Below are 17,859 nucleotides of genomic sequence, written 5' to 3' on the forward strand. Positions count from 1 at the left end.
CCCAGTAATGACAGAGTCTGTACACCAAGCTTTGTTAATATAAATGCACAGCCCTCCTCCTCTGGTCTTACCGGAGTCCTCTGCTGTTCTGTCTGCTCGGTGTGTGTGGCGACCGGCTAGCTTGATAGCATCGTCCGGTACTCCGTTGTTTAGCCATGTTTCCGTGAAGATCATGACATTACATTCCATAAGTCTCTTACTGTGGATAATGAGTTATAAGTCGTAACTCGTCCATTTTGTTCACCAAAGACCGCACATTAGCGAGGAAAATGCTGGGTAACGGGAGACGGTGCGGTGTTAGCTTTAGCTTAGCCCTTATACCTCCGCGCTTCCCCCGCCTTTGTTTACGGTCTCGACGCCGCCTGCGAGCACTTCCGCCCGGCCGGGTAGAGTGCGTAGCCTCGGGTGTTTTGGCGATCTCGGGTATGAGTCGAAGATTGTTGATTAGATCGTCAGGGAGGTGTATTCCAATATCCAAAAGTTCCTGTCGGGTGTAGGATGTTAAGGCGAGACTGTTCCGTACGAACAGACCCGAAATTAACAAGAAAATTACCCTCCTGCCCTCCGGTAGGCGCTTCAGAAGTCTCTGGACCAGAACCAGCAGACTGAGGGACAGCTTTTTCCCCAGAGCTGTTTCTCTACTGAACTCTACCCCCCGAACTCTGAACTCTGTCTCTCTCTTTCTCTCCGCCCCCTGCTGACCCCCCCCTTTCCCCTGCACATCACCTCACCCCCACCACTCCTCCTGGTCACACACACACATCTCTCATCCACCTGTATTATTGTATTATAGTATGTTCATATCACCTCAATAAGTTATCGACCTGTACAATATGTCCATATTCTTTATATTATCTGTAAACTAGTATAACATGCTCACTGCACCTTAATCTGTATATTATAATCCTAAGAATACACTTATATTTATAACATTTATTTATATTTATAGCATCCCATTAATCCAGCCATATATACCTAATAATTCACTTTTTTTAGTCTACATCTGTAAATTTTGTAATTACTGTACATAGCACTCAATTACTGTACATAGCACAGACTCTTGCACTTTCTGCTTATTTGCACTTCTGGTGAGATGCCAAACCTCATTTCGTTACTCTATACTTGTATATGTGTAATGACAATAAAGTTGAATCTCATCTCATCTCATCTCATAACAATGAGTAAGGTCTTTTACCTGCTTTTTGTAACATAACAATGAGTAAGGTCTTTTACCTGTTTTTTACCTGCTTTTTGTAACATAACAATGAGTAAGGTCTTTTACCTGCTTTTTACCTGCTTTTTGTAACATAACAATGAGTAAGGTCTTTTACCTGTTTTTTACCTGCTTTTTGTAACATAACAATGAGTAAGGTCTTTTTACCTGCTTTTTGTAACATAACAATGAGTAAGGTCTTTTACCTGCTTTTTGTAACATAACAATGAGTAAGGTCTTTTACCTGCTTTATGTAACATAACAATGAGTAAGGTCTTTTTACCTGCTCTTTGTAACATAACAATGAGTAAGGTCTTTTTACCTGCTCTTTTGTAATGTTAACAGACAAAGAGTAAGGTATTTTACCTGCTTTTTGTAAAGTGTCTTGAGATAACACTTGTTATGAGTTGACGCTATACAAAATAAATTGAATTGAATTGAAAAAATTATTTTCTGCGGCGGAGGAAGTCCGTGCGCCTGATAACATACCTTGAACGGAGGCGGAGTAATTCAACGGTCCTGTGAAGCAGCCGTAGGGAGAGAGAACGTCTTCGGTGAACCGACAGCATTCGGACTTGGATGTAAGTTTAATATATTATCATTATTAATAAGTCATTTTATTGTTTTTGTTGTTGTTATCAGTTGTAGGATCAATTTATTTGTTGTAGGTAGTTAATGTCCGGAAAGGCAAAATGCAACGTCGTGTTATTAGCTAATGCTCCTTCCTTCGTGGCCGAGTGCTAGCTTATTTGCCGTGCTGCTTAAACTCAAGTTTCATGGCCAACTCGCTACAAGGTGGATAAGAACGGGGAATCATATTAAACTTCATAATTTTTATTGACCAGTGAGTAAAAAATAATGTATTTTAATTTTAGATAATGACTTGAAAGTTGTATTTTCCCCTTTGTGCTGCGCGCGCATGAGTGGTAAACAGTTGATGAGGTGGAAATGTTTTGTGCATTTTCTTTCAGTGGACAACAAAGACTATTACAGCATTATAAAGATTTATAAAATTTAATTTCAACCCCTGCATATAGCTTTATGCTGCTCTTTTAGGTCACTGAACTCCTTTTTTCTCTTTTATCCATATGTTTCAGCTAAATTCAGAGTTCAGGAGGATTGTCACCACAGACCTGATGGAGTCTTTCTTTGGTGGACTAGATGCCTTGTTACCAAACCTTATAGAGTTGTACCAGTCAGGTGTCACATCCAACAAGAGGTTAATCCTGAGAAGAATTCTGCAGTGTCTTGGGAAAGAGGTAAGCACTGTGTAGAGATAAACATTAAAGTCCCCATGAAATCAAAAATACATTTTCCCGGTTTTAATCCGGCGTTCTTGTTTTAAATGTTCATTTATTTGCCAAATATATCAATTTATCAATATTTTGCATCTAAATAATCAAAAAAGTTCTCTTCCTGTAAAACATTTTACATGCCTGATGACTAGGGATGTAACGATTCACTCAACTGTTAATACGATTCCCGATACTGGGTTCACGATACGATTGTTTACAGTGTTTCCCCTAGGTTTAAAGCTCTGAGGAGGGGGGGGGGTGTCAGCTGGATAACACCACAGACACAGGAATCATGGTGTTCATGTGTTTCTTTTAATGACAGCAGTCAATATAACAACTGAACAATTATTTGAACTTGTAACGGTCTGTCCAGCTTAGTTTTTGTTACCGCAACTTCCGTTTCTGAGCGCACCTGAATGTATCTCATTGTCTGAGCACCCCTGAATGCAGCATGGTCTCAACGCATCCCCTGAGTAACGGCAGAGAGAGAAACATGCCCAGAAAAGTCCAAAGTCAACTAAGCAGACGACTGTTTTTTCTGATGGTTCTTACAGACTTTTTATTATTGCGTGCGTGTGTGATCTTTACATGCCTACTGATGACTCATCCTTCAGTCTGAAATGACTTTTTTCTTTAAATTGTTTTGAAATTACTGGAAAAATTATCACACAGCTAAAATAAGACCTGGTTTGAGAGCTCATGAAAAGAGGATTTTCGAGGGACATGGTTTTTCACTGGACAGTGACACCAAACATAATGTAATGCAGTGGATGATATTTCAGTATGTATTTGTACTTTCAAGTAAAGGTTTAAAAAAAATGTTCAACCGCTGGTAATATTGACCTGATTTCCCCCCCCACCTTTGTAGGATTCAAACCAAAACAGACTTACAGATGCCCTACTTGGCCTTCCATGCTTCTTTGCAGAGGATTTCTCAAACATGATCCGGGTTATGTGTGATGTAAGTTGTTTTAAGAAAACGACTTCATGGTCATAACATAACATTTTTAAAACTTTATTTGAAGGGATACTTCACCGGTTGAAACATGAATCTGTATTGACATTGGGTCATATACGTAGAAATGTGAAATACATTTTGAAGTTGATGCCTTCTTGACTGAGAAAAGGCAGAAAGTGTCTTTTTGGCTCATGTGGATGAAAGACAACAACTCCCAGACTCAGCACTGCAGCCCACTCCCACTAATCTGGAGAACACTGCCTACCAAGCGAGCTACTACCAGACTGAGGCGAAATTCAATTCACACACATTCTAGTGAGTATTTCCGGGCAGAAAACCGCTGGCTGTACGCTCAGAAGTGTCTGCATGAAGCGCTTGTGCACCAAGAAGAAAAGTGCTGCACGTCCATACGCTCAAGTTGAAATTCTTTCAACTTTTCAAAAAGGCGCTGTTGACGTCACAGGCACTGTATTAAAAATGTATGATATTCCCCGTATTATAGCGACCCACAGATCGTATCTTGTACTCACATCCTTTTTGCTCCATCTGCTGGGGTAAAAAAAGTAATAGTGCTGTGTCGGAGACAGAAGATAAAATTAGGAGCCTTCTTTCAGAGAAAATGAAATTAGATCACCGTCAGATTGAAATTGAACGTGCTCATCGTTCAGGTAAACCTGCTCCAATGTGCAACAAACCCCGTCCAATTACAGTGAAGCTTCTAAGGCATAAGGACAAGCTCTCCATTCTGGCTAAAGCAAAAACCCTGAAGGGGTCGAACGTCTATATAAATGAGGACTTCTCTGACACAGTTCGGCAGAAGCGGAGAGAACTTTTGCCAGAGATGAAAGCTGCACGAGAGAGAGGTGATATAGCTTACCTACAATATGACAAGCTCATCGTGCACCCACCTTCACATAAGCCAAGAAGAAATGAGGTAATGACTTAAGGAATCCATGTTGCTGTACTATGTTTACTCCTTTCATAATATGACTAAACAAGATCAGTGTTCGCAGTGTCAAAAAAGTATCTACACCAGTATCTAAAAAGTCATCTGGCATATGGGCATCTTGGATTTGTAAAGAATGTGTAAGTCTATTTCCTTTCTCTATACTTGATGATGAATTTGCCTCCTACCTGATGGACAGTCATGACTCAAAACACTTAGACATAGACAATATGCTGTTTAACCCATTTGAATTAAATCATGAAAAAGGAAATGTTCATGATTCAAATTTTGATCCTGATATTAATTTCTTCTCAACAAACTCTAATCTAGGCCCTTGTCACTACTATAGAGAAAGCCAGTTTAATGCCTATGTAGGAGCCATGTTTATGACGTGCAAACACAAATTGTTCCAGCAGGTGTCGCCTTTAGGTTAAGGTGAAACTCTATATAGGTAGGAACTATCACTGGGGTGTCAGGTGTTGCTAGACAGGGAGCAATTACACTTTTTTGACCGCTGTACGCCACGCTGAGGTAACAGGAGTGAATGTAAATGGACATGTCTGGATTGTTGTTTGAACAGTTCACATGTGACAGTAATCAAGACAATGATGGAATGAGAAATAAATATTCCTAAACAAAGAAGATATTGGACTGTCTTTTTTTTAAATTCTTACGCTCAGGAGCGAAGCAGCAAGCGCGTCAATTAATAGACTAGATTAGCCCGTCTATGTAGCCCCTCAGTGGCTTTAAGTTTTAGGCTATAGCCTATATCAAGTCACTTTCAACAAAATCAAATATTTTTTCACTATTGCATTTCAATACCTGCAGCCTTCCAAAAAACTATGACCAGCTTTTGCATTATCTATCACTCTTAGAACATGACTTCTCAGTAGTTGCTTTAACAGAAACGTGGCTTACTGAAGAAACTAAGGATTTATATGAACTGTCTATGTATAACTCTATTCATTTTGTTAGGGAACATAAAATCGGAGGTGGCGTTTCAGTTTATGTCCATAAAAAACAGTTTTAAGAATAGATCTGATATTTCCCTCAAATCTCATCAAACTGATACAGAATCAGTGTTTACTGAAATCTCCTGTTACAATTCTGGGAAAAATTTGATTGTAGGCTGTATTTACAGACCACCAGACACAGACATAAATAGTTTTAATGATAGCTTGAACACTACACTGGAACTAATAAATAACTTGCTACATCCTTGGGGACTTTAATATCAACCTTTTTATGGGGGAGACTCACTGTCTGACTGAAGATTTCCTGAATAATTTATATGCTAATTATTTTTATCCAACCATTAGTAAACCAACCAGGGTAACAAATAAAACGGCAACTTTGATTGATAATATACTGACAAATTCTATGCAGAATATGTCAGTTCCAGGAATATTATATTCAGATATTTCAGATCATTTTCCAGTCTTCCAACTTACAATGATGGATGGAGCTAAGACCAAAAATGAAGTTGTCACAGGAACTTATAGGAAATTCAATGAGAGTAACATGCGCAAATTTCAAGATATGTTGGAAAAGGTATCTTTTGAAAATGTTTTTAAGGAGAGTGATGCTAATTTGGCTTACAATATATTTATGAACTCATTTAATTCAGTATTCTATGAAAGTTTTCCTTTAGTAACTTGCTCGAAAAGGTTGGATAAAGATAATAATTATAATGCTTGGTTTACTGCTGGCTTGAAAAAATTATTTAAAAAAAACCCAACTCTATAAACTATATATTTTATGTCCTACACCCCTAAATCAAGCAAATTATGACTTGTATAAGAATAAATATAATCATCTTCTTAGAGTAGCCAAAAAAAGATTTTTCAGTCAGCAGTTAAAGAATTCTGCAAGGAACATCAAAGCTACATGGAAAATTATAAATCAGCTTCTCCAAAAGAAAAAACCATCAACAATTTTTCCGCTTAGTTTTTCCGATGAGAAAACATCCATCACAAGTCGTTTCGATGTTGCTTGCAAATTCAGTGAGTTTTTTGTGAATGTGGGAACTTCCATCTCTAAGCAGTTTGGCAACACAAATGAAAGTTCAACCGATTATATCAGAGGTAGCTTTCCATCATTCTGCTCGTTTGAACCTCTTAACTGTAATGAGATAAATGACATTATTATAGAGCTAAAACAATCTGCCCCGGGTCATGACGGCATTAGTGCAACCCTTGTTAAAGAGGTAAAAAGATCAATATTGAAACCGCTGTTGCATGTTTTTACGATGTCCATGGAAACTGGTACTGCTCCTTCTGATCTTAAACTTGCAAAGGTTATTCCACTTTTTAAATCGGGTGATCCAGGACATTTTCCAAACTACCGTCCCGTCTCAGTTCTTCCATGTTTTTCCAAACTCTTAGAAAAAACTAGTATATAAACGCATCCTCAAACATTTGAACATGCATTGTATACTGTATGAACACCAGTATGGATTCTGAAAAAATCACTCTGCCTATATGGCCCTCTTACAACTAGTGGACAAGATTCATTCTGCATTAGAAAAGAGAGTTTTCATGTGGTATTTTTCTGGATCTCTCTAAAGCATTCGATTCTGTAAATCATGAAATTTTACTAGCTAAACTATATAGATAAGGATTTAATGGAAATGTCCTGAAGTGGCTCAGTAATTATGTATATAACAGACAGCAGTATGTCAACATAAATGGTGTAGAGTCTGAGAGAACTATGATGCAGTGTGGGGTCCCACAAGGGTCCATTTTAGGACCGTTACTGTTTCTCATATACATTAACGATCTTGCAACAGTATCAAACACAATATGCCCATTATTATTTGCAGATGATACTAATTTACTTGTCTCCAATAAAAAATTGTCAGAACTCATGAATGAAGTAAATGATGGTTTTCTTGCATATTCAAAATGGTTTAAAACAAATAAGTTGGCATTAAATGTGAAAAAATCTAACTTCATGATATTTGCTGGAAAAATTAACTATAACTCTGAAATGGTGAAATTGTATATAAATGGTGAAGAAATGACTAAAGTAACATCAACAAGATTCTTAGGGATCTTAATTGATGAGAAACTTACATAGAAAGATCACACCAGCTTTGTCTGTAGTAAGGTTACAAAATCTCTGGGGATTATTAGAAACATCTGTGTTTTTTTACACTCTTCTTGTATCTCAACATTATATTGCAGCCTAATATATCCGTATCTTACTTATTGAAATATTGTATGGGCCAGCACTTTCCAAACATATCTTCATAAAATTCTATTACTCCAGAAACGTTTTGTCAGAATGGCAACTTTTTCCAAGTCCTGTGATGCAACCGCCCCTCTTTTTCTGAAGTGTAACATATTGACAATCTTTGATATCAATACTCTTCAAATAAGTAGCTTTATTTTAAAGAGTGCAAACTTGCCAGAAAGCTTTGAAGCATTTTACATTTTTAATTCTCAAGTGAACTATTACTCAACTAGACAAACCAATAACCTCTACCTACCAATGTGTCGTACATCTCGAGGACTCAATAAGATACCGTGGAGTCAAATTATGGAACACGCATATTTATTTACTTGATGATTTTTTGTCTTTTTCTAGATACAAATTGAGACTCAGAAATGCGTTGATGTCAGAAAGATTTGTAGTGAATAGTGAATTGTCCTGATTTTGTTATATTGTCTACATACTGTATGTCCTGCTTTGCTCTATTTTTATGTTTTCAGTGTTTGTATGTGTAGCGTAATTAAATTATTAAGATGTTATATCTTTATTTAACCTCGGATTTAAGAAGGGGCACCACTTCCTGTTAAAGGAAGAAAATAACTTTAATGGTATAAGTTAATTAATTAATCAGTCATTTTCACATCTTGAAAGAAGTAAGTTCTGGAAATGTTAAACAAGAAAACACACAAAGTCCTGAATTTTATGGATAAAATTTAATATAAAAGGGGTAAACAATAATGTATCGATGAAACAGATAAAGAATATGATTATTATGATCAGGATAATGCAATTATAATGTATGGTGACATTATATATTTAGTAATGAGATAAGACGTGGTATTGTTTGAAAGACTTAATCAGAAAATGGTCAAAAAGAAAAAGTTGATAAAGGAATTTTGGGATTCTATTTGGATTTAAAGGAGGGCTCTGAATAGACACGACTCAAGACTTAATCTTCCAACACCCCTTGCCACCAGCAGTCTTACTGTGAGATGTGTTCGATTGAACTCCGCCGGCTGGTCCCGCGTTTCAGTCTCTGGCAAGCGGTTCTTTTCAGGCCCAGAGAGGTCCACGGGCCAGATTAGATGCCTTGACAGCTTGGTCAGAGTGTGCAGCTGGGATGGAGATTGTACGTCGGTTCAGCCGTTGTCTCAGACGCTCCAAGAGGATCCAACAGGAAAGAAATTATTAAAGAGTCTTTTGATGCGTTGATTTCCAACTCAGATTAACCGGATGGCCATCTTGATGAATCCAAACTAAGGAATTGGCGTTCCAAATTGAAGAGCAAAGACACAAAGCAGCTGTCATGATCTCTGTGTTGTTCTCCGATGTGCGGCCGCGGACTCTGCCTTTTTTTTTATCTCTCTCTCTCTCTCTCTCTCTCTGTCTGTCTGTCTCTCTGTCTCTCTCTCTCTCTCTCTCTCTCTTGCTCTGAAGCTGATGTGATTCTGCTCTATTTTGCTGTCTTAACTATGCGCAGGAGTCGAGAAGGATTTTTTTAAAAGGGTGTTTTGTTATGTTGAAAGCAGAGCCTTATAATACAGAGGCTGTGGTTGCACGGAGCCTGCACTCTCTCTCTCTTTATTTTTATTGTTCTGCACTTTTTTTGATTTGGCCAAATGTCAGTGTTGTGTTAGCTGCTCCAACAGTTGGCTGCTGTGGGAGCTGGCTGCTGTTTGAGCCTGGTCCTGGTGGGAGCTGGCTGCTGTTTGAGCCTGGTCCTGGTGGGAGCTGGCTGCTGTTTGAGCCTGGTCCTGGTGGGAGCTGGCTGCCGTTTGAGCCTGGTCCTGGTGGGAGCCGGCTGCCGTTTGAGCCTGGTCCTGGTGGGAGCCGGCTGCCGTTGGAGCCTGGTCCTGGTGGGAGCCGGCTGCCGTTGGAGCCTGGTCCTGGTGGGAGCCGGCTGCCGTTGGAGCCTGGTCCTGGTGGGAGCCGGCTGCCGTTGGAGCCTGGTCCTGGTGGGAGCCGGCTGCCGTTTGAGCCTGGTCCTGGTGGGAGCCGGCTGCCGTTTGAGCCTGGTCCTGGTGGGAGCCGGCTGCCGTTTGAGCCTGGTCCTGGTGGGAGCCGGCTGCCGTTTGAGCCTGGTCCTGGTGGGAGCCGGCTGCCGTTTGAGCCTGGTCCTGGTGGGAGCCGGCTGCCGTTGGAGCCTGGTCCTGGTGGGAGCCGGCTGCCGTTGGAGCCTGGTCCTGGTGGGAGCCGGCTGCCGTTTGAGCCTGGTCCTGGTGGGAGCCGGCTGCCGTTGGAGCCTGGTCCTGGTGGGAGCCGGCTGCCGTTGGAGCCTGGTCCTGGTGGGAGCCGGCTGCCGTTGGAGCCTGGTCCTGGTGGGAGCCGGCTGCCGTTGGAGCCTGGTCCTGGTGGGAGCCGGCTGCCGTTGGAGCCTGGTCCTGGTGGGAGCCGGCTGCCGTTGGAGCCTGGTCCTGGTGGGAGCTGGCTGCCGCCGGAGCCTGGTTCTGGTGGGAGCTGGCTGCCGTTGGAGCCTGGTCCTGGTGGGAGCTGGCTGCCGTTTGAGCCTGGTCCTGGTGGGAGCTGGCTGCCGTTGGAGCCTGGTCCTGGTGGGAGCTGGCTGCCGTTGGAGCCTGGTCCTGGTGGGAGCTGGCTGCCGCTGGAGCCTGGTCCTGGTGGGAGCTGGCTGCCGCTGGAGCCTGGTCCTGGTGGGAGCTGGCTGCCGCTGGAGCCTGGTCCTGGTGGGAGCTGGCTGCTGCTGGAGCCTGGTCCTGGTGGGAGCTGGCTGCCGCTGGAGCCTGGTTCTGGTGAGAGCTGGCTGCTGCTGTGGGTCGTACAAAGATGGTAAGTGTTGTTACATAAACTTTGGTCTCACTGACCATCCGTACCGTGCCCAAGCACGCTTCAGCCCTAAAGTCCAGTTCGTTTGACCAGTGTGACCGCTCCGTATCGTGCTCAGGCACGCTACACTTCATGCACGAGTTTCATGTCTGTGTCTGACTAACATCAGACACAGACTAACATAACATATAAGACACAAAGCAGCTGTCATGATCTCTGTGTTGTTCTCTGATGTGCGGCCGCGGACTCTGCCTTTTTTTTTTATCTCTCTCTCTCTCTCTCTCTCTGTCTCTCTCTCTCTCTCTCTCCTCACTCTCCTCTCTCTCGCTCGCTCTCTCTGTCTCTGTCTCTCTCTCTCCTCTCGCTCGCTCTCTCTGTCTCTCTCTCTCCTCTCTCTCGCTCTCTGTCTCTGTCTCTCTGTCTCTCTCTCTCTCTCTCCTCTCACTCGCTCTCTCTCTCTCTCTCCCTCCTCTGTCTCTCTCTCTCTCCTCTCGCTCGCTCACTCCATCTCTCTCTCTCTCTCCTCTGTCTCTCTCTCACTCTCTCTCGCGCGCTCTCTCCCTCTCACTCCTCTGTCTCTCTCTCTCTCCTCTGTCTCTCTCACTCTCTCTCTCCTCTGTCTCTCTCTCTCCTCTGTCTCTCTCTCACTCTCTCTCTCTCTCTCTCTCTCTCTCTCTCTCTCTCTCTCTTTCTCAAGCGTGCATGTGTTGTATTACGATGTTATGTACAAGAGGTAATCGTGCTTAGGCACAGATAGTCCTGTGTAGTGTGACCGCGGGCCGTGCCGACCAGCGGGGGGCAATCGTGCTTGGGTAGTGTGACCACGCCCTTAAAGTTCATGAGTCATAAATGATTTCATATTGTCATAATTGAATGTATTTGATAAATGAATAAATAATATTTCATGGATGTTAAAATACTTATGTTTCTATGTGGAACTAAAGTTCCTTGTTTTTGGTTCCACTATGACGGAATTAAGGGACGGACATGTACGGTGAGCACACGTTATTTATGTAAACGAACATGAAGACTGTTACCACTGATGTCTGAAGTTCAAGCAGACTGTGAAAGACACTTTACAAGGACTTTAAAGGAGTCAAGAACCTCAAGTGGTCCAACAAGGATTTTGTTTTGTGTCAAATGTACTTTTGTTTGTGCAGATAGAGCAAAGATAGCTCCAGCAATAAAGGCTCGTTTCAAAGAACCACCCTGTGTCTGTTGTTGTGAAGAGAGCTACAGTAAGTGTTTTCACCACCAAATTCTCACCAGTAGATGCTGAGACACTGACTAAACATCTACCTGAACAACTCGGCTGTGATGTTAACCGTCAGCGTATTGTCACTGCAAGCAGCAGATATAGCTCGTTTAAAGTGTGTGCTGAGTGCAATGAATTTGCAGAGATGTACAACCCAGAACTCTGGCCCGAAGGCTCGGCTGTGAGGCGATATTATGAACTATGAACGGGGCCGAGGTCAGACCTGAACCTACAGCCGCTGCAACCAGGACCACAGCCTCAACCACCAGGCTATCGGCGTTCCAGTGATACCCATTCTTTAAAAATGAACAACTTTGTACTTTAAAGGAAACAGGCCCTAAAATAAAAATTAAAGAGCAAAACATATTGTTTTATATTGAAAATGATAAAATGATATGAAATAGTTTTATGGGCAGAGAAGATAAAAGTGAAGATCGATGAAAACTCTGAAATCATCCAATCGCTCAACAGAAACTATCACTTGAACCAAGCTCTGCATACCAGAGTATCCTCTCTGTTGTCAGGTGACCTGCAGATACAGACTATTTCACAGTTTTATATTCTAAATCAAATATTTATGAGTTTTAGATCTGTTAAAAAAAAGAAGGGAAGTCTCAGCCTGAAAACATAAAGTATCATACCTTCAGTCTGTTTCTCCTCATCATCCTGTTGTCCTTTAGCAAAACATGCTGGAAGCAAAGATGAGAGGAGAGAGAGAGAAAAGAAGATCAGTATGTTGTTAGTTTTAATACAATATGAAGATTTTAATTATTAATAAAAAATGATCAAAAATAATTCAAAATAAATTAACTGAAATAACAGGACACAATAGGTCATGGTGAATTTGAAGCTTGATCCAAATCAACTGGACTGGTTGAAGATCTTGAAGACGTTCTGAAGATCTTCAACCAGACAGTTGATTTTGAATGTAGCTTCAAATGTACCATGACCTGGAGGACTGAGAACCTACTCAGACAATGGGGAACATTATTGTCTTTCTTCACAAACTACCTTCAAACATCATTGTTAGATCTTATATTTGCCAAGAACAGACCCATCTAGTCTCTTTATGACATTAATGCCTAAATAGAACAAACATGATAAAATACTTGAGAATATAAAAATGCTGTTAGACTAACATGGAGGAAGTTATCAGTAAGATCTTTGAGGTGAATCTTTCATCTCAAACGTGAAGTGTCCTGTTTGAACCTTCCTCATGAGGAACACTGGACGACTTGTTCACAGAGGATTTGTCTGATTCATTTCTGTTCTGTTGCGTACCTGATGAATCAGTTTGTGAGACAGATTCATCTTGAGTGTCTTTATTGCGCTCATCTGAGTCAGACCCGTTCTTTTGACCCCCAGCAGGGTCCTCAGGGTCCTCATCTGGACCTCCCTCAGTCTTTGGGGAACTTGAGTTGGCAAGAGTAGGAGAGGATTGATCTGTGGGTGGGACAGGCGATGCTTCCTCACCCCCACCTTGATTCTTCTCTGGAAACAGACAGTAGAAAGAATATAAAAGAGTTTAAAAAGTGCACCTGTCTGTTTAGGATTAGTAAAGGACTGAAATATTCAGAGACAGTCTTTTAGTTTGAATCAATGAGTCTTACTTCATGGAGGTTTCCTAAATGAGACACGGTCTGTGTGATGAGTTAGGTGTAACAAATAAAGTCCCTCCTCCAGTTTTTATCATGTGCTTTCATAAATGAACCATTTGTCTTTATTGTTGTTAAGAATAATCCAGAAGTAAATGAAAGTACTGTTGCATGCTTTGTTTTGTCTCTCAGAGGTTACAAAGTGAACCTTGTAGAAATACTCTAATCGTCTGTACTGTGTGTAAAGTTTGATAGAGCGAGCGTTCTAGCTTTCTGAATCTGATTGAGACAAACAGCCAAATGTGCCAACATGTGAGAAGGTCTGAATTTTCTAAAATATCTTAAGTACTGGCATTATAATATGTAACACACATTGTAATAATGGTATACTGCTGAGGAAGGATTTGACACTGAGGTTTACATACCTGGCTGTTCAGATTCATCAGACAAACCAACACACTCTGGTTCTTTTGTCTCCTCAGAGTTTGAGTGCTCAGGCTGTGAGATCTTTTCCTCTCCAGAGAGATTCATCACATCTGCATCTGTATCACCTCTGTCGAAGTCAGCATGAAGACTTGGAGAGATTAAGTTCCCAAACGGAGAGGTAGGAGGAGATAAAGTTTCTTAAAAAACAAAGAAAAACAAGTGATTTAAAGAAAACAAATACTTAAAGATACTAAACAGAACAGAGACAGTCTCAGACACTGGAGTCAATAAACCCAGTTAGGAACAATCTATTAAGAAATAATGAGTAGTACAGAAACAATAGATTGATACAGGAATTTTCTGATTGGTGGAAAATGAATCAACATGAATTTAATTCATGTTTTAAGTCATTTATAAGTAAAAACAACAACAACTATTCATTTGTTGTACCTTGTTAAATGTTAGGACTCTCTGCTTTTTGATTGTGGAAATGAAAATAAACATCAGCTGCAGCTGTTTGCAGAAATCTACTTCCCATTCAAAATTACCTGTTATGCTTTGAGGCTGTTGAGGTTTTTTACCCTTCTCAATGTTGTGTATCGCCTTTTTGACGAAACCTGATAAGAGAAAAGAGTCACAACTTAACAACCAGCTTTATTCCTAGCCTCTCTTATATCGTGTCTCAGCTAACATTAAGAATGTGTGTTGTGGTGTTACCTTTTCGTGGCTCCGTATCTACAACAGGTTCTGGAAGGAAAAATATTCTTTAGATCAAAATAATTCATGACATGCAGTGAACTGAAATCAGATTAATCATGTTACTCCTTTCTGTACTATTTAGAAATAAAATCACAATCAAACTATGAGCTAAATAAAATATACACACAGGTAACAGACATGGATGTAAGCTCTAGAGGGCAAAGTAAGAAAGAATGGTTTTACATTTCTCAAAAGTTGTGGGTGTTTTATTTCTTGAATTGTTAAATCAATGTGCTGTGATTGTTCAGTCATTTGGATAAGGTTAGGGTTGTTTCATAAAAATAACAGCAGAAGAAGGAAAGATGAAAACAATCAAGACATGTAAAGTTCTTCAATGATCAGAAATATTTCTTCTAAGAGCTTTAAAGAGAGAGAGAGAGATTTAAGCTTTAAAAACTGTTCAAACAAACACAATGGATCAGTAGCTCCTGATTAAAACCTGTGGATGGCCACGTTATTGTAGAGGATGAGTTCCTTCATTTCCTAGCAGTTCAAATTAAAATGATGACCCAGGATGAACTAGTTCTTGAAGCCTCAAACACATTTGACTCCCGAGTGGATCGAGACTTCCAAAAAGGTGTCGTTTGAACTTTGTCCTGAGACCAAGCGGCGGCCTTCAAAACCAAAAGGATGCGAACAATATCAAAAGTTGTCTAAAAGTTCTTCACGAGTGTGGAGAAGATACCCCCCGTTTCCTCTCCCACTACCTGGACGAGCTGCCGCCTGCGACGTTCAGCAACCTGGAAGTGTCTAACCTGCTGAGCAAAATCGAGCGTGTGCACAGTGAAGACACGCAGTGGAAGTTCAGGCTAAACTCGACGAGGACCTGCGTACTGCGACAGCAGAGGTGTGGGCCGGGCCGGTTGAAGCCGAGTGATGGCGGAGGACTGGCTGTATCGGGTAACGCTAGATCTGGCGGTGGAGGATGCTTCAGCTGCTGGAGAAACTGCGACAAACTCGTTGAAATGGAGTAAAGTTGTGAAACAGGGCCGAGGTCGGAGGAATAATGACGAGGGCCAGTCTGTCCTCGTAAAAAACAGCGTGCTGGAAAACCTGAACGGAGGATGCCAAAGCCTGTTGTTGGTACTGCTGCACAAGGGGATATAAAAGTGGTTCGTACAAAGATGGAAAGTACTAAGAGGTAGTAGTAAGAACTATGAACGGGGCCGAGGTCAGACCTGAACCACAGCTGCTGCAACCAGGACCACAGCCTCAACCACCAGGCTATCGGCGTTCCAGTGATACCCATTCTTTAAAAATGAACAACTTTGTACTTTAAAGGAAACAGGCCCTAAAATAAAAATAAAAGAGCAAAACATATTGTTTTAAATTGAAAATGATAAAATGATATGAAATGTTCTTCTTTCAGGACTCACGCTGTTAGCCAAGTTATAAGAGAAAGATATTATTTAGCTGAGTAAATCATGAAGGGGGGCAGTGCACATGGGTTGATTAGGACCCCTTTAAATGTTCCAGGTGTGTCACTGTTGGGTGATGCACCAGGAAGGGACACAGGTTTTTTTACCACATGTCGATGAGACAGGTCAATGAATGCAGTTAGAAATGTTTAAATTAAATGAAGAAACAAGAGATCCTGACTGGACATTGAACTTACTGTGTGCGTAAGGCCTCACTGGAACGGTGCATCAGTGGCTGTTTGTTGAGTTCATGTGGTTTCTTTAGAATTGTAACTTAATTCGTTTTTTGGACAAATAGCCACCATAGCTAACCTAGCTGCTGTGTCACTTCCAGGACTTTGTTCTGCTGACAGAAGTGAGAGTGAAATACAACTATTTCATACATTTGATAAATGCTAATTGGCAATGTTTATAAACTGCATGTTGGAAAAGATAACCGCATCACATGTGAATAAATGTGTTCATATGCACAATGAATGATGTATGAGTGAAAACTGGCTAACGGTCTTTCACTTTGCTAACATTGTCTCTTCAAATACAAAACTGTGTTAAAGGTAAACAATGGAGCATACCTGGAGAGTAGCTCACACTGAGTCGCTGATCAGACAGAAGCGTTTCAGTAAGAAGAGGCCTGGTTTCACCTCCCTGAGCCTTCTTCTTATCTGAGCCTGAAACAGATCACAAACAATAAATTGTAGTTTTATGGGCAGAGAAGATAAAAGTGACGATCGATGAAAACTCTGAAATCATCCAATCGCTCAACAGAAACTATCACTTGAACCAAGCTCTGCATACCAGAGTATCCTCTCTGTTGTCAGGTGACCTGCAGATACAGACTATTTCACAGTTTTATATTCTAAATCAAATATTTATGAGTTTTAGATCTGTTAAAAAAAAGAAGGGAAGTCTCAGCCTGAAAACATAAAGTATCATACCTTCAGTCTGTTTCTCCTCATCATCCTGTTGTCCTTTAGAAAAACATGCTGGAAGCAAAGGTGAGAGGAGAGAGAGAGAAGAAGATCAGTATGTTGTTAGTTTTAATACAATATGAAGATTTTAATTATTAATAAAAGATGATTGTGTTCAATAAGGCAAGGCAAGTTTATTTATGTCACACATTTCAACAACAAGGCGATTCAAAGTGATTCAGACATCAAAAGCATCATGACAGAGGAAAGAAAAGAAACATTAAAATAGAACATTAAAAAATCACTGAAATTATTCAATCTGAAAATTTTTTCAAATAAAAATAATTCCAATGAAATTAACTGAAATAACAGGACACAATAGGTCATGGTGAATTTGAAGCTTGATCCAAAATCAGCTGGACTGGTGGAAGATCTGGAAGACGTTCTGAAGACGTTCTGAAGCCGTTCAAGATTTTCTTTTCTTACTTTATAAGGCATTACATGGCCTTGTACCAGACTACCTATCAGATATGATTTTAGTTTATGAAGCAGTACAACCCCTCAGATCCTCCACTTCCTCTCTCTCAGTTGTTCCACAGAGCAGGACAAAAAGCTTTCAGCTGTTACGCTCTGAGACTGTGGAACGACCTTCCTGAGGGTCTGAGAGGAGAATATTGAGATTTTTAAACGCAGTCTGAAAACTCATTTATTCAGTCCGACTTTTATATCGTGTTTTATATCAATTCAAATCTTAACATTACTGTATTGTCTTTTTTTATCCTACTACAATTTTAAATATTATTCTCCTATGTATTAATTTTAATATCTTATTGCTTTTATGTGTCGTATTTAATTTTTTAATTTTTATATTTTTTTAGTTCTTATTGGTGTGCATTAGTCTCTCAGTGATTTTATAAACTACTTTTTTGTCAATAACTTTTCTGCACTCTTGTAAAGCACTTTGAACTGCAATTTAATTTGTCTGAAAGGATCTATATAAATAAAGTAAAAAAAGAAAAAAGAAAAGATCTTCAACCAGTCCAGTTGATTTTAAATGTAGCTTCAAATGTACCATGACCTGGATGACTGAGA

General features: G+C 40.5%; 1 protein-coding gene and 2 long non-coding RNA genes across 29 annotated transcripts in view; 2 read left to right on the top strand and 1 right to left on the bottom strand.

Annotated features, from left to right (window-relative positions):
- Positions 1 to 17,859, bottom strand: part of LOC110005107 (protein starmaker) — a 150,870-nt gene that overhangs the window by 53,554 nt on the left and 79,457 nt on the right. For 9 of the 27 annotated variants that reach the window (XM_065962356.1, XM_065962357.1, XM_065962349.1 and 6 more), the window contains 6 exons: positions 16,795 to 16,842; positions 16,432 to 16,527; positions 14,400 to 14,429; positions 14,231 to 14,299; positions 13,682 to 13,879; positions 12,943 to 13,152 (listed from right to left, as the gene is read on the bottom strand). The exons of 11 other annotated variants lie outside the window; for them this stretch is intronic. In XM_065962356.1, the coding sequence (XP_065818428.1) occupies positions 12,943 to 13,152; positions 13,682 to 13,879; positions 14,231 to 14,299; positions 14,400 to 14,429; positions 16,432 to 16,527; positions 16,795 to 16,842 (651 nt within the window). Of the gene's footprint in view, positions 1 to 11,596; positions 12,191 to 12,302; positions 12,351 to 12,942; positions 13,153 to 13,681; positions 13,880 to 14,230; positions 14,300 to 14,399; positions 14,430 to 16,431; positions 16,528 to 16,794; positions 16,843 to 17,859 lie in introns of those variants that run through there. 7 more of the 27 variants (XM_065962360.1, XM_065962363.1, XM_065962368.1 and 4 more) reach the window with 6 other exon arrangements.
- Positions 1,199 to 4,683, top strand: LOC110004208 (uncharacterized). The gene is made up of 3 exons (XR_002278965.3): positions 1,199 to 1,794; positions 2,311 to 2,472; positions 3,377 to 4,683. It is a non-coding gene; the product is annotated as an uncharacterized lncRNA (long non-coding RNA).
- LOC136181293 (uncharacterized) lies at positions 10,275 to 11,610 on the top strand. Its single transcript, XR_010667651.1, has 2 exons — positions 10,275 to 10,409; positions 11,386 to 11,610. It is a non-coding gene; the product is annotated as an uncharacterized lncRNA (long non-coding RNA).

Source organism: Labrus bergylta, chromosome 13 (genome assembly GCF_963930695.1).
Source record: "Labrus bergylta chromosome 13, fLabBer1.1, whole genome shotgun sequence".
Lineage (NCBI taxonomy): Eukaryota > Metazoa > Chordata > Actinopteri > Labriformes > Labridae > Labrus > Labrus bergylta.